Here is a 12,033-nt window from a genome sequence, read left to right on the forward strand (position 1 = left end):
ATTTAGTATGTGGGTTAGGGGTTGGTGAGTAAGAGACTCTGTCCTCTTCCCTAATGGGTGACATAAGAAAATCCGCTATAAGAGATATTGGTGGTATACTATATCTGAACTCTGTCTGAAAATAATTACTTGCCTGATTTTGTTTGCAATAGATTTTTATTCGAAAGTTTTAACAAATTTCTTAGAATACAAATAATATATCTATACAGAAAGATCCATGCATTCTCAAAGTGATCAAGTGTCCATTCCATATGACTGTAATATAAAAACAAAGGTAAATACAGTTGAATTTGGGCATGTACGGAATAACTTCTCTGTGGTATAAACTATGCAGGAATATTGTTCTGGAAACCAACTCGGTAATGTTTGATCAAACTGTAGTGCCTTTATTATAACCCAAGGTCAGGCCCTTATCACCAACATTGATCAGGTACTTGGAGTCTCTTTACGTAGTTCCCACATTGGCATCAAAAATTGAGAGGCTCCAGGACTCTCCACTTGCATCCATAAGGTAATTATCATTGAACTTAAAAGAGAAAAGAAGAAAAAAAGAAGGGAAGGAGTAAAAAGAAGAAGAATAGATGTCAGAAATAAGAAGCGGGAGTCATTGCCCTTGGCCTAGGCCCCCTACTATCCAGTCCCGGGAACTATGAAACTTGAAGGTATTTAACTTGGCTGCTTTTAAAAATGTTTTAGTTTTAACACCTTTTGACTAACTGATGCTGAACAAGAGAGATGAACAATAATTATTTTTCTGCAATTCTCATTTGATGCATCCTTGTTTGAGACTGATTTGCCAGGAGACTAGAAGTTTTGTGTTTTGTTTTATGTACTACTGTGAAGGAAGACTTTGTCCTCAAGTTTGCTGCCAAAGACTAAAACCCAGGGGAAACCACTTAAAATAAATTTCCTGTCTCTGCTATTTGACACACATCTTACACCTGGTAAAACATAGCGAGAGCTTACCAAAAATGTTAAACATTAAAACACCCTACAAATCTAATATATACTGTAGGTATGTCTGGATATAGGTTTAGCCAATCTTTAATATGTGCTAATAAGGTAAGTGTGTATAGAATGCTTATGGGTCAAGAAATGAATTTACCCTGACTACAAAATTGGATTAGGTTAAAATTTTATTTTCAAGATTTGTACAACCAATTGTACACAGCAGGCTGTTTTTAAGGCACATACTATCAAACAATGTATATAGCAGTAGTGCAAATAAAATAACTACTAGGAAGAGAGAAATCTTACAGTACTCTTTATATAAATTTAATCATCCAGTTGGCAAAGGGCTGCCACACCACGGTTAATCCAATGTTTCTGAGGTTTGTCTGTGGGAAGTTCTATAGAGAGGACATAGTTGGTGGAATGGCCGGTGGTTGAGAGAGTTCCCCGCCTAGCACTCGTTTTATATACTGGACAGAAATATGAGTTTTTGTGCTCAAATTTTGCGCTCTCTCCTGGTTTCAGCCATATTACAGGTAGAGAATCGTACAGGATTTTGGAAAGGGATTCTCCAATCTGCATCTCTTGTCTGTCCCAGCATGCTCCTTCTAGGAAGAGTCCTTTGATGTAAGCACCATCTTCTGGAGCTGTGTCTATGGTGTGCTCATAACTGGTCACCTGAAATGGAATACAAATAAAAATGTATACAGATTTGTGCAGAACACATGAACAATGTAACGGAATAGCATTGTGGGTAACCAAAGCAACTATACTACTACAGTATCTTTAACATAGAAGATATTATAGCTAGCACAGGTACCGGTCAGATAACACAACTGACCAGGTACAGTGCCTTGCAAAAGTATTCAACAACACCCCCCCCCCCCCCCCCCCATTCTTGGCTTTTTACCTATTTTCCTATTTTGTTACATTACAGCCTTTAGTTCAATTTTTTTTTTTTTTATCTGAATTATATGTGATAGATCATAACACAATAGTCTAATCTAATCTAGTTGGTGAAGTAAAATTAGAGAAATATATACATAAAACAATTTTTCAGAAAAAAAAAAAATAATTGGCATGTGCGTATGTATTCATCCCCTTTTGTTATGAAGCCGATAAAAAGCTCTGGTGCAACAAATTACCTTCAGCAGTCACATAGTGAAATGATGTCCACCTGTGTGCAATTTAAGTGTCACATGAAAGGCCCCAGAGGCTGCAACACCTAAGCAAGAGGCACTACTAACCAAACACTGCCATGAAGACAAAGGAACTCTCCGAACAAGTAAGGGACAATGTTGTTGAGAAGGATAAGTCAGGGTTAGGTTATAAAAAAAAAACAAAAAAAAAAATAAAAAATCCAAATCTTTTAGGATCACCATCAAATCTATCATAACCAAATGGAAAGAACATGGCACAACAACAAACCTGCCAAGAGACGGCCGCACACCAAAACTCACAGACCAGGCAAGGAGGGCATTAATCAGAGAGGCAGCACAGAGACCTAAGGTAACCCTGGAGGAGCTGCAGAGTTCCACAGCAGAGACTGGAATATCTGTACATAGGACGACCATAAGCTATACGCTCCATTGGGCTTTATGGCAGAGTGGCCAGAAGAAAGCCATTACTTTCAGCAAAAAAACTAAATGGCAAGTTTTTAGTTTGCGAAACGCCATGTGGGAGACTCCCAAAAAGGTATGGAGGAAGATGCTCTGGTCTGATGAGACTAAAATTTAACTTTTTGGCAATCAAAAAAAAATGCTATGTCTGGCGCAAACCCAACACATCACATCGCCCAAAGAACACCAACCCCACAGTAAAACATGGTGGTGGCAGTATCATGCTGTGGCTATGTTTTGCAGCAGTCGGGACTAGGAAACTTGTCAGAGTTGAGGGAAATATGGATGGTGCTAAATACAGGGATATTCTTAAGCAAAACCTGTACCACTGATTTGAGGCTAGAATTGAGGTTCACCTTCCAGCATGACAATGACCCCCAACATACTGCTAAAGCAACACTTGAGTGGTTTAAGGGGGAAACATGTAAATGTGTTGGAATGGCCTAGTCAAAGCCCAGACCTCAATCCAATAGAAAACCTGGCCAGAGTTAAAGATTGCTGTTCACAAGCACAACTTGAAGGAGCCGGAGCAATTTTGCAAGGAAAAATTGGCAAAAATCCCACTGGTAAGATGTGGCAAGCTCATAGAAACTTATCCAAAGCGACTTGGATCTGTGATAGACGCAAAAGGTGGCTCTACAAAGTATTGACTTTAGGGGGTGAATAGTTATGTACATTGACTTTAGTTGTTGTTGCAATAATAAAAAATAAAAAAATCTTCAAAGTTGTGGGCATGTTCTGTAAATTAAATGATGCCAAGGGGGTGAACGCTTTTGCAAGGCACTGTAAATATGTATTTTAGTAGGTAGGATATGGTGAAGGCAGCAGTTGTATGAACATTATGTATTAGAACAATTTATTTTCTCCCAGTAGTGAGGGATTTTGTCTTGTAACATGGAGGTAGTGTGGTAGGTTGCCTGGGTCTTGGATGGGGTGTCCCCCAGTGAAAGTGGTGGAGATATGAACAAGAAAGTAGATGGATATGGCAGTTGAAAGACACAGCTTTTCCCAGGTTTAAATGGCAAACTCCATTCATATGAAGCACAATCCAAGATTTTATTTTTGTTCTACTGTTCTTAACTGTAGTGTGTGTAAGATGTTAAAATTTTTTAGTGGAATTTAAAACACTCCGGATATAATGTATTAATACTATGTATAGCGACATCTTATTTTCACATAAACGCTGTGCATTTCTTGTTTGCACATCTAGCCCCATCAGAGTAGGAAACTTTTATTTTCTCATGTATTGGGATATGTACTACTTTAAATGTGCTTGTGTGTACTATTTTGGCAGGTGACTTTCAGAGTTTACTAATCTTTTGATATATTCAGGCCCAATCCTACTTCATTTGCTGTTTCCACATATAGCGATCACTCAGCTTTTTCAAATTGTAAAACTGTGGTCTCATCTCAGTTTATCGCAAGTCCACCTAAAATCCTTTACAGGATGAAAGCAATCAAATTATATATTCCTCATACATTAACGTTCCATAACACATTTTAAGACAATTCTCCAGTTGCCCTCTTCAATGTAGAGAAGGCCCTCTCTTAATTCCCTAAAAGTCGTCCTCCAAATGAAAAAAAACAGCGAAATCGTACTAACTTACCCAACTGAAATAAGCCACATTGTGGCTTCATCAGGGCTAAAAGCATTGTAAACTTAGGGCCAAAATGTGCAGCAAATAATATAAAATACAAATAGCCACCACGGGCATGTGCCACCCCCAGTGGGGCAGAATAGTATTTAGTCAGCCACCAATTGTGCAAGTTCTCCCCTTTTAAAAAGAGGAGAGAGGCCTGTAATTGTCATCATAGGTATACCTCAACTATGAGAGACAAAATTTGTAAACAAATCCAGACAATCACATTGTCTGATTTTTTGAAAGAATTTATTTGCAAATTATGGTGGAAAATAAGTATTTTGTCAATATCAAAAGTTTGTTGGCAATGACAGAGGTCAAATGTTTTCTGTAAGTCTTCACAAGGTTGTCACACACTGTTGCTGGTATGTTGGCCCATTCCTCCATGTAGATCTCCTCTAGCGCAGTGATGTTTTGGGGCGGGACGCTGGGCAACACAGACTTTCAACTCCCTCCAAAGGGTTGAGATCTGGAGACTGGCTAGGCCACTCCAGGACCTTGAAATGCTTCTTACGAAGCCAGTCCTTCGTTGCCTGGGTGGTGTGTTTGGGATCATTGTCATGCTGAAAGACCCAGCCACGTTTCATCTTCAATGCCCTTGCTGATGGGAGGAGGTTTGCACTCAAAATCTCACGATACATGGCCCCCATTCATTCTTTCATGTAAACGGATTAGTCATCCTGTTCCCTTTGCAGAGAAACAGCCCCAAAGCATGATGTTGCCACCCCCATGCTTCACAGTAGGTATGGTGTTCTTTGGTTGCAACTCAGCATTCTCTTTCCTCCAAACACGATGAGTTGTGTTTCTACCAAGCAGTTCTACTTTAGTTTCATCTGACCATATGACATTCTCCCAATCTTCTGGATCATCCAAATGTTCTCCCTGGAGGCGTAGTGTGTTCCTGATGGTAGCCTTTGTTTCGTTGGTCCCAGCTCTCTGCAGGTCATTCACTAGGTCCCTCTGTGTGGTTCTGGAATTTTTGTTCACTTTTGTGATCATTTTGACCCCACGGGGTGAGATCTTACATGGAGCCCCAGATCGAGGGAGATTATCAGTGGTCTTGTATGTCTTCCATTTTCTAATTATTGCTCCCATAGTTGATTTCTTCACACCAAGCTGATTGCCTGTTGCAGATTCAGTCTTCCCAGCCTGGTGCAGGTCTACAATTTTGTTTCTGGTGTCCTTCGACAGGTCTTTGGAGTGTGACTGTTTGAGGTTGTGGACAGGTCTTTTAAACTGATAACAAGTTCAAACAGGTGCCATTAATACAGAGGAGTCTCTTGAAGTTAATACAGGTCTGTGAGAGCCAGAAATTTTGCTTGTTTGTAGGTGACCAAATACTTATTTTCCACCATAATTTGCAAATAAATTCTTTCAAAAATCAGACAATGTGATTGTCTGGATTTGTTTCCACATTTTGTCTCTCATAGTTGAGGCATACTTCTCTTTCAAGTTCATGCCAATTGTAAACGGATATTGGGGATGTCAGTTTTTACAGCTCTTACAATTAGTTGAATGCAGATGATGATATATTACACTGTGCCTTGTATCGATCTACAATGTAATATGTTTGACAATAATGCTTCAGTAATAGTAGATCATAATAAGCAGTACTTCTCTTCCTCTTTTTATTAACATGATTGAAGAGGGGTTTAAGAAATAGAACATGCAGTTGTAAGGGAATATTTTTAATTGTTTTCATAGTGGAATAAAGTAGTTTATGAATCCTAGCACGTTTCTGATTCTATCTATAAATATATATATATTTTTTTAGTATTACTGTGGCAATCCCATATATAGAGGTGTGTTGTTTATATTTATATTAGTTGGTAAAATTACCCCCAAAGGATAAAAACATTGTAGGATGTAAAGTAGTGGTTGGGGGGGGGGGGGGTGAGTTTTTTTTTTTTTTTTTTTTTTTAAAAGCGAGCACCGATATTTGTGCTCAAATACTCACCAATACAGTGCAGTGTGATTTCACCGCATACAAAATAAGTGGGTTTAAAGCGTACTGATAGAATCGCATGCGATTACAACAGGACTGTGGTTCAATTTTTGTCTGAAGTCACTATGACAAGCCTATGTTCACACAGAAACGGTGTGGGGAAAATGCATGTGATTTGGACAGGAATCGCACTGCATTGCTGTTCAAATTACATACAAATCTTTGCAGTGCGATATGAGCCCATTCATTTTGTATGGGCTCAAATTGCACTACAAAAGTATTGGTTGTAGGTATTGGAGCATTTGCACAAGTACTCATCCAAATGCTTGGTATCGGAGCAACCCTAGTTACTGACAATGAGTGAAGGGAATAAGTGACCACCACCAGCATGTGCAGATGTGCCGTGGGTGGCACAGTGATGTAGTGGTTAGCACTCTCGCCTAGCAGTAAGAAGGGTCGCTGGTTCGAATCCCAACCGTGACTCTACCTGCCTGGAGTTTGCATGTTCTCCCTGTGCGGGTTTCCGCCGGGTACTCCGGTTTCCTCCCACAAACCAAAGACATGCAGGTAGGTTAATTGGCTTCTGTCCAAAATTGGCCCTAGTATATGAATGGGGACCTTGGATTATGGGCTCCTTTAGGGTAGGGACCGATGTGAGTGTGTAATGTACAGGGATAGGGACAATTGTAGACACTCAGGTTGAACTGGATGGACTGGCGTCTTTATTCAACCTTACTAACTATGAAACTGTTTTCTATGCGCACTGCTAGGTGCTATAGCGTTCGCTATCCTAGTGTTTAACAGATTCAAAAGGATGAAAATGGTGCCCTAGGTAAGTGAATCACATTGTTTTTAGCACAGTCTGTGTGTAGATATCTATACTGGGTTTGTCACAAATTTTTCTGGCATATGCAGTTCAGTTTTGGGCATCAGTTTAGGCATGGAGGAACTCCACTATGAGGAAAAATTAGAGGAACTGAATTTCTTTTCTCTTGAGAAGAAGAAATTAAGGGACTATGATCATCATGTATAAATACACAAGTGGTCCATATAATGAACTTGGTGTTGAATTATTCACTTTAAGGTCATCACAGAGGAAAAGGGGGCACTCTTTACGTCTAGAGAAAAAGAGCTTTCATATCCAAATACGGAAAGGTTTCTTCACAGTAAGATGTAGAATAGACTCCCTCAAGACTCATGTCTACTTACAGGGGGGCAGAATGGCACCCCTGCGCGAAACCCCAAACCAGTACAGGGTTTCCTTTAAGAGCCGTAGAGGGCACAAGCACAGCAGGGGATGCGATGCGCGTGGCCAGTGATCATGAGCGCCAGCATGGCATTTGTGTTTAAACACACACATCCTTGTGCTGTCAGAAGAGAAGAGACATTTTGTTTGTTCCTACCAAGTAGGAACAGCGATATGTCTCCTCTCCAACTCAGTCTTATCCCCATACAAATGGAACACGCTGAGGGAACACATTTAACCCCTTCCCTACCAATGATATTTACACAGTAATCAGTGCATTTTTATAACCCTGATCGCTGTATAAACGTCAATGGATATTTATTATAGTAAATAATATATATATATATATATATATATATATATATATATATATATTATAAATATAAATGTATATTTTTTTGTTTATAGCGCAAAAAATAAAAACCACAAAGGTGATCAAATGACACCAAAAGAACAAAAGAAAGCTCTCTATGTGGGGAAAAAAGCATGCACATTTCGTTTGGGTACAGCATAGCATGACCGTGCAATTACCAGTTAAAGCGACGCAGTGCCAAATTGTAAAAAGGGCTCTGGTGAGGAAGGGGGTAAAAGCTTCCGGGAGTGAAGTGGTTAAAAAAAAGGCCTGGATTATTTCCTAAATGTACATAATATAACCATGTACTCACATTTATAGGTAAAGTTAATCCCCTCCTGGGGGATCAGGAAGGATTTCTCCCCCCCCCCTTCTGGAGCAAATTGGATCATGCTTTGCTTGGCTTTTTTCCTTCCTCTGAATCAACTGTGGTAATAGGCTTGTGTATATAGGATTGTATAATTTATTTTTCCCTTTTATTGGTTAAACTATGTGGACTTGTGTCTTTCTTCAACCAGACTAACTATGTACCAACTGTGGTACACCAAGCTTGATGTTTTTCTAGATTTTCAGATGTCAACTTCAGCCTTAAGGCACAATTTTACAAGAACACAGCCTCCTTGAAACAGTGTTGGTGCTTGTGGACAGTTTTTGATTTATTTTTTTTGTAAAAATTGTTTCAATGTGGTGCATATACATTGGCACTCTTTTACCCTTGTACTTGGAAGGACACAGCTTTTTCAAATTTTTGACAAACTAATGAAATAACATTGATCCCCAGCTGGGAGTCAGTCCCTGGAATGCATAAAGGCTGGAACTGACACATTTTGCATAAGTGTCTCTCATGCATTCTAAAAGAGGTGCAGAATGTTCCAAATGCATGTCCCTGTTTAAAACTTGGATTTGAATGGTGCACATTGTGCCACTTTTGGATTGCTCATGAGATACCTTGGCAAAATCTGTCTGCACCAGTTTCTATATGCCAAAAGAGAGCTGGTCTTAGCTCCACTTTGGTAAGATATAAACCAGGACAACAACCTGGGGGTCTACAATGGCAGTGCCCATAATTTATAAAACAAACAAAAACTTGGGGTTCAAAAGTGGGTATGTCTCATCGAAGGTGGCCATGCCTTAATAAACCTGGTCAAACCAGTGTGGTTTAGGTATTGCATGCATGTTAAGACAGAGTCTTGGTTTCATTAACACGATGATGACAAATATTTTATTCACTTTTGGAATGAAGGAAGCTTAGAATACCCCAGTCTCCTCTTGCAAATACAATAAAGCTTTCCATAGGAACAACTTTTTCTAATGTATATCTTATACCACCAGGCTTTATGGAACAGACATATTAGTGTAAATCTGTATTTTCTCTGTGCAGGTTTACATGGACCCCTGAATCCAAGATCCAGGTTCTACACATGCCTTTTTTCCTGTGCAGAGTCTAGTCCTAGAATCCAAGGTTTCAGGAAAGAGAAATTTCTTTCATTATCAGATCAGACACTTCAGTAGTATTGTTAGCTTGTATAATTTTTCATACCAAAGATGCTGTCCTATGATTCAGCGTCATCACATCTGAGCATGGGGTAGATTCTCTCTCCCCCCCTTTCTATCTAGTTGAGACTGGGACTTGCTTGGTTCCACAGCGGATTCATATGCTGGTGATGAAGCCAGAGCTTGTCGCTATTTCCCGCCACGTTGGTGGGGTTTTTTCATGATAGTGGGAACCCGCCCCTCATCGGGGATGAGAGTGGCTTGGGCGAGCCAGCTGACCATTCCACATGGGTCATTCACATGAGAGGGATCCCAGGCATGCTCACATCCACAGAATCATACACCTAAGGTAACGGATGATAATTTATAGCGCACACAACACTTTTCAGATCTATTTTAGCAACACTTATATTTCATTATGGAGTGCACATACTTATCAAATGGTGGGTTTGGACATGGATTTAATTTTGGTGGGTACATGCACACACATCCTTTTAGTTAGCACTCTTCAGTTCACTGGAGCAATCGCACACCATATATCGCCTCCATTAAGGCTGGATTCACACCTATGCATTTTTAGTGCATTTTGCAGATTTGCACTACAGAACGTGTTCCATGTTAAATGGACTTTAGTGCAAATCTGCAAAAAGCACTAAAATTGCATAGGTGTGAATCCAGCCTTAGTCACTGGTATAGGTTCACCTTATCCAACAGTTCATTCATCTCACATGGTCTCATTTACATAACCTTGCAGAGCAGTGTGGGTTCAAGCACACAAGATTTACATGGTTGTGATATGGTCACCTGGCTGCTGTCCGTGGCTTGGATGGGATTCCTCACCTCAAGCCCGAGGGAGATCACCATCCCTGTCCCCGTCTTCCCTTGGATATAGGTTGGGCTATTGGACCATATTGTAAGTTATAGATTCCCCCCCTCCCCTTTTTTGTGAGATGGTTCTCTTTTTAAAGGGTATCCTATATTTATAGATATGTTATTGATTTAATTTCAGAGCATTTTACTCCTGATGAGTGGCGTGAGCCATGAAATGTGCATCCAGTACACTTTGCACTGATGCCCAGGCAAGTTTGGCTCACTAAGAGCAATTGCTTATGTTTATTATTAATGGATGAATGATCTATAAAATTGTATGCATAGACAAGTGAATTGTTATTTACAGTATATAATGTATTTTACCAAAGATTACTGATACTTTTTAACTTATTTTGAAATGATAAACTATTTAATGATCAATATAAACTGGATATTTATTTAGTGACATGCCTCATATAAAGTCTCATTCTTTCCTCTTCCTTTTTTTGTTTAAACATACAGTGTATTAGGGATGGAGGTTTGCCACTGCTATGATTAGGTTGTATCAGGTCACATTATTACAAGACGTTCTCCTTTTACAAGTAAAGTCTTCTCAATCTTTGACTTGCATTAGCAAAATGCAACACCTAAACTTTCCTTAACCACTTGCTTACTGGGCACTTAAACACCCTTCCTGCCCAGACCAATTTTCAGCTTTCGGTGCTCTCACACTTTGAATAACAATTACTCAGTCATGCAACACTGTACCCAAATGATTTTTGTCCTCTTTTTCCCCACAAATAGAGCTTTCTTTTGGTGGTATTTGATCACCTCTGGGGTTTTTATTTTTTGCGCTATAAATGAAAAAAGACTGAAAATTTTGAAAAAAAACGCATATTTCTTTGTTTCTGTGACAGAATTATGCAAATTATTAATTTTTCTTCATAAATTTTGGCCACAATTTATACTGCTACATATCTTTGGTAAAAATAACCCAAATTAGTGGATATTATTTGGTCTTTGTGAAAGTTAGAGAGTCTACAAGCTGTGGTGCGAATCGCACAAAATTGATCACATCTGATGTACTGGTGGCCTATCTCGCTTCTTGTTGACCCGAACAAGTCAGGAAAGTACAAATACCCCCCAAATGACCCCTTTTTGGAAAGTAGACATTCCAAGGTATTTAGTAAGAGGCATAGTGAGCTTTTTGATGTTGTCATTTTTTTCCCACAATTCTTTGCAAAATTAAGATTTTTCATTATTTTTTTTTTCTCCACATAATTGTCATTGTAATAGGTTATTTCTCTCACATGGCATGTGTATACCACAAATGACACCCCCCCAAAAATTCTGCTACTCCTCCTGAGTATTACAATACCACATGTGTGGGACTTTTTCACAGCCTGGCCACATAGAGAGGCCCAACATGCAGGTAGCGCCATCATGTGTTCTAGGAACATAAATTACACATCTAACTTGTTGACTACCTATTACACTTTTGAAGCACCAGGACAATGACACGTGACACTGATGACAGATGGCACTGATACGTGGCAATGATGACACGTGGCACTTATACGTGGCGCTGATGGCACGTGGCACTAATACATGGCACTAATACATGGCACCGATGACTCGTGACACTGACAGATGGCACTGATACGTGGCATTAATGACACGTGACACTGACAACAGATGGCACGTGACACTGACAGGTGGCACTGATGACAAATGGCACTGATACGTGGCACTGATGACAGATGGCACTAATACGTGGCACTGATGACAGATGGCACTATGTGGCACTGATGACACTTGGCACTGATGACAGATGGCACTTATACGTGGCACTGGGGGCAGGTGGCACTGGGGGCAGGTGGCACTGGCGCAGGAGGGCACTGATGGGGGAGGATGGATGGCACTGCTGGGGGAGGATGGATGGCACTTTTTTTTTTTTTTATCAAAAAGCAAAGCAG

General features: G+C 39.8%; 1 protein-coding gene across 1 annotated transcript in view; it reads right to left on the minus strand.

Moving 5' to 3' along the window:
• Positions 1–1,118: 1,118 nt before the first annotated feature.
• The window catches only part of DNAH3 (dynein axonemal heavy chain 3), a 730,495-nt gene continuing 719,580 nt past the window's right edge, over positions 1,119–12,033 (minus strand). The window contains exon 61 of the mRNA XM_077448990.1: positions 1,119–1,629. Within this exon, the coding sequence (XP_077305116.1) occupies positions 1,276–1,629 (354 nt within the window). The 3' untranslated portion in view covers positions 1,119–1,275. The remainder of the gene's footprint in view (positions 1,630–12,033) is intronic.

The sequence above is a fragment of the Lithobates pipiens genome, unplaced genomic scaffold, assembly GCF_037356315.1.
Source record: "Lithobates pipiens isolate NorthernLeopardFrog02 unplaced genomic scaffold, aLitPip1_a1.2 Scaffold_22, whole genome shotgun sequence".
NCBI lineage: Eukaryota > Metazoa > Chordata > Amphibia > Anura > Ranidae > Lithobates > Lithobates pipiens.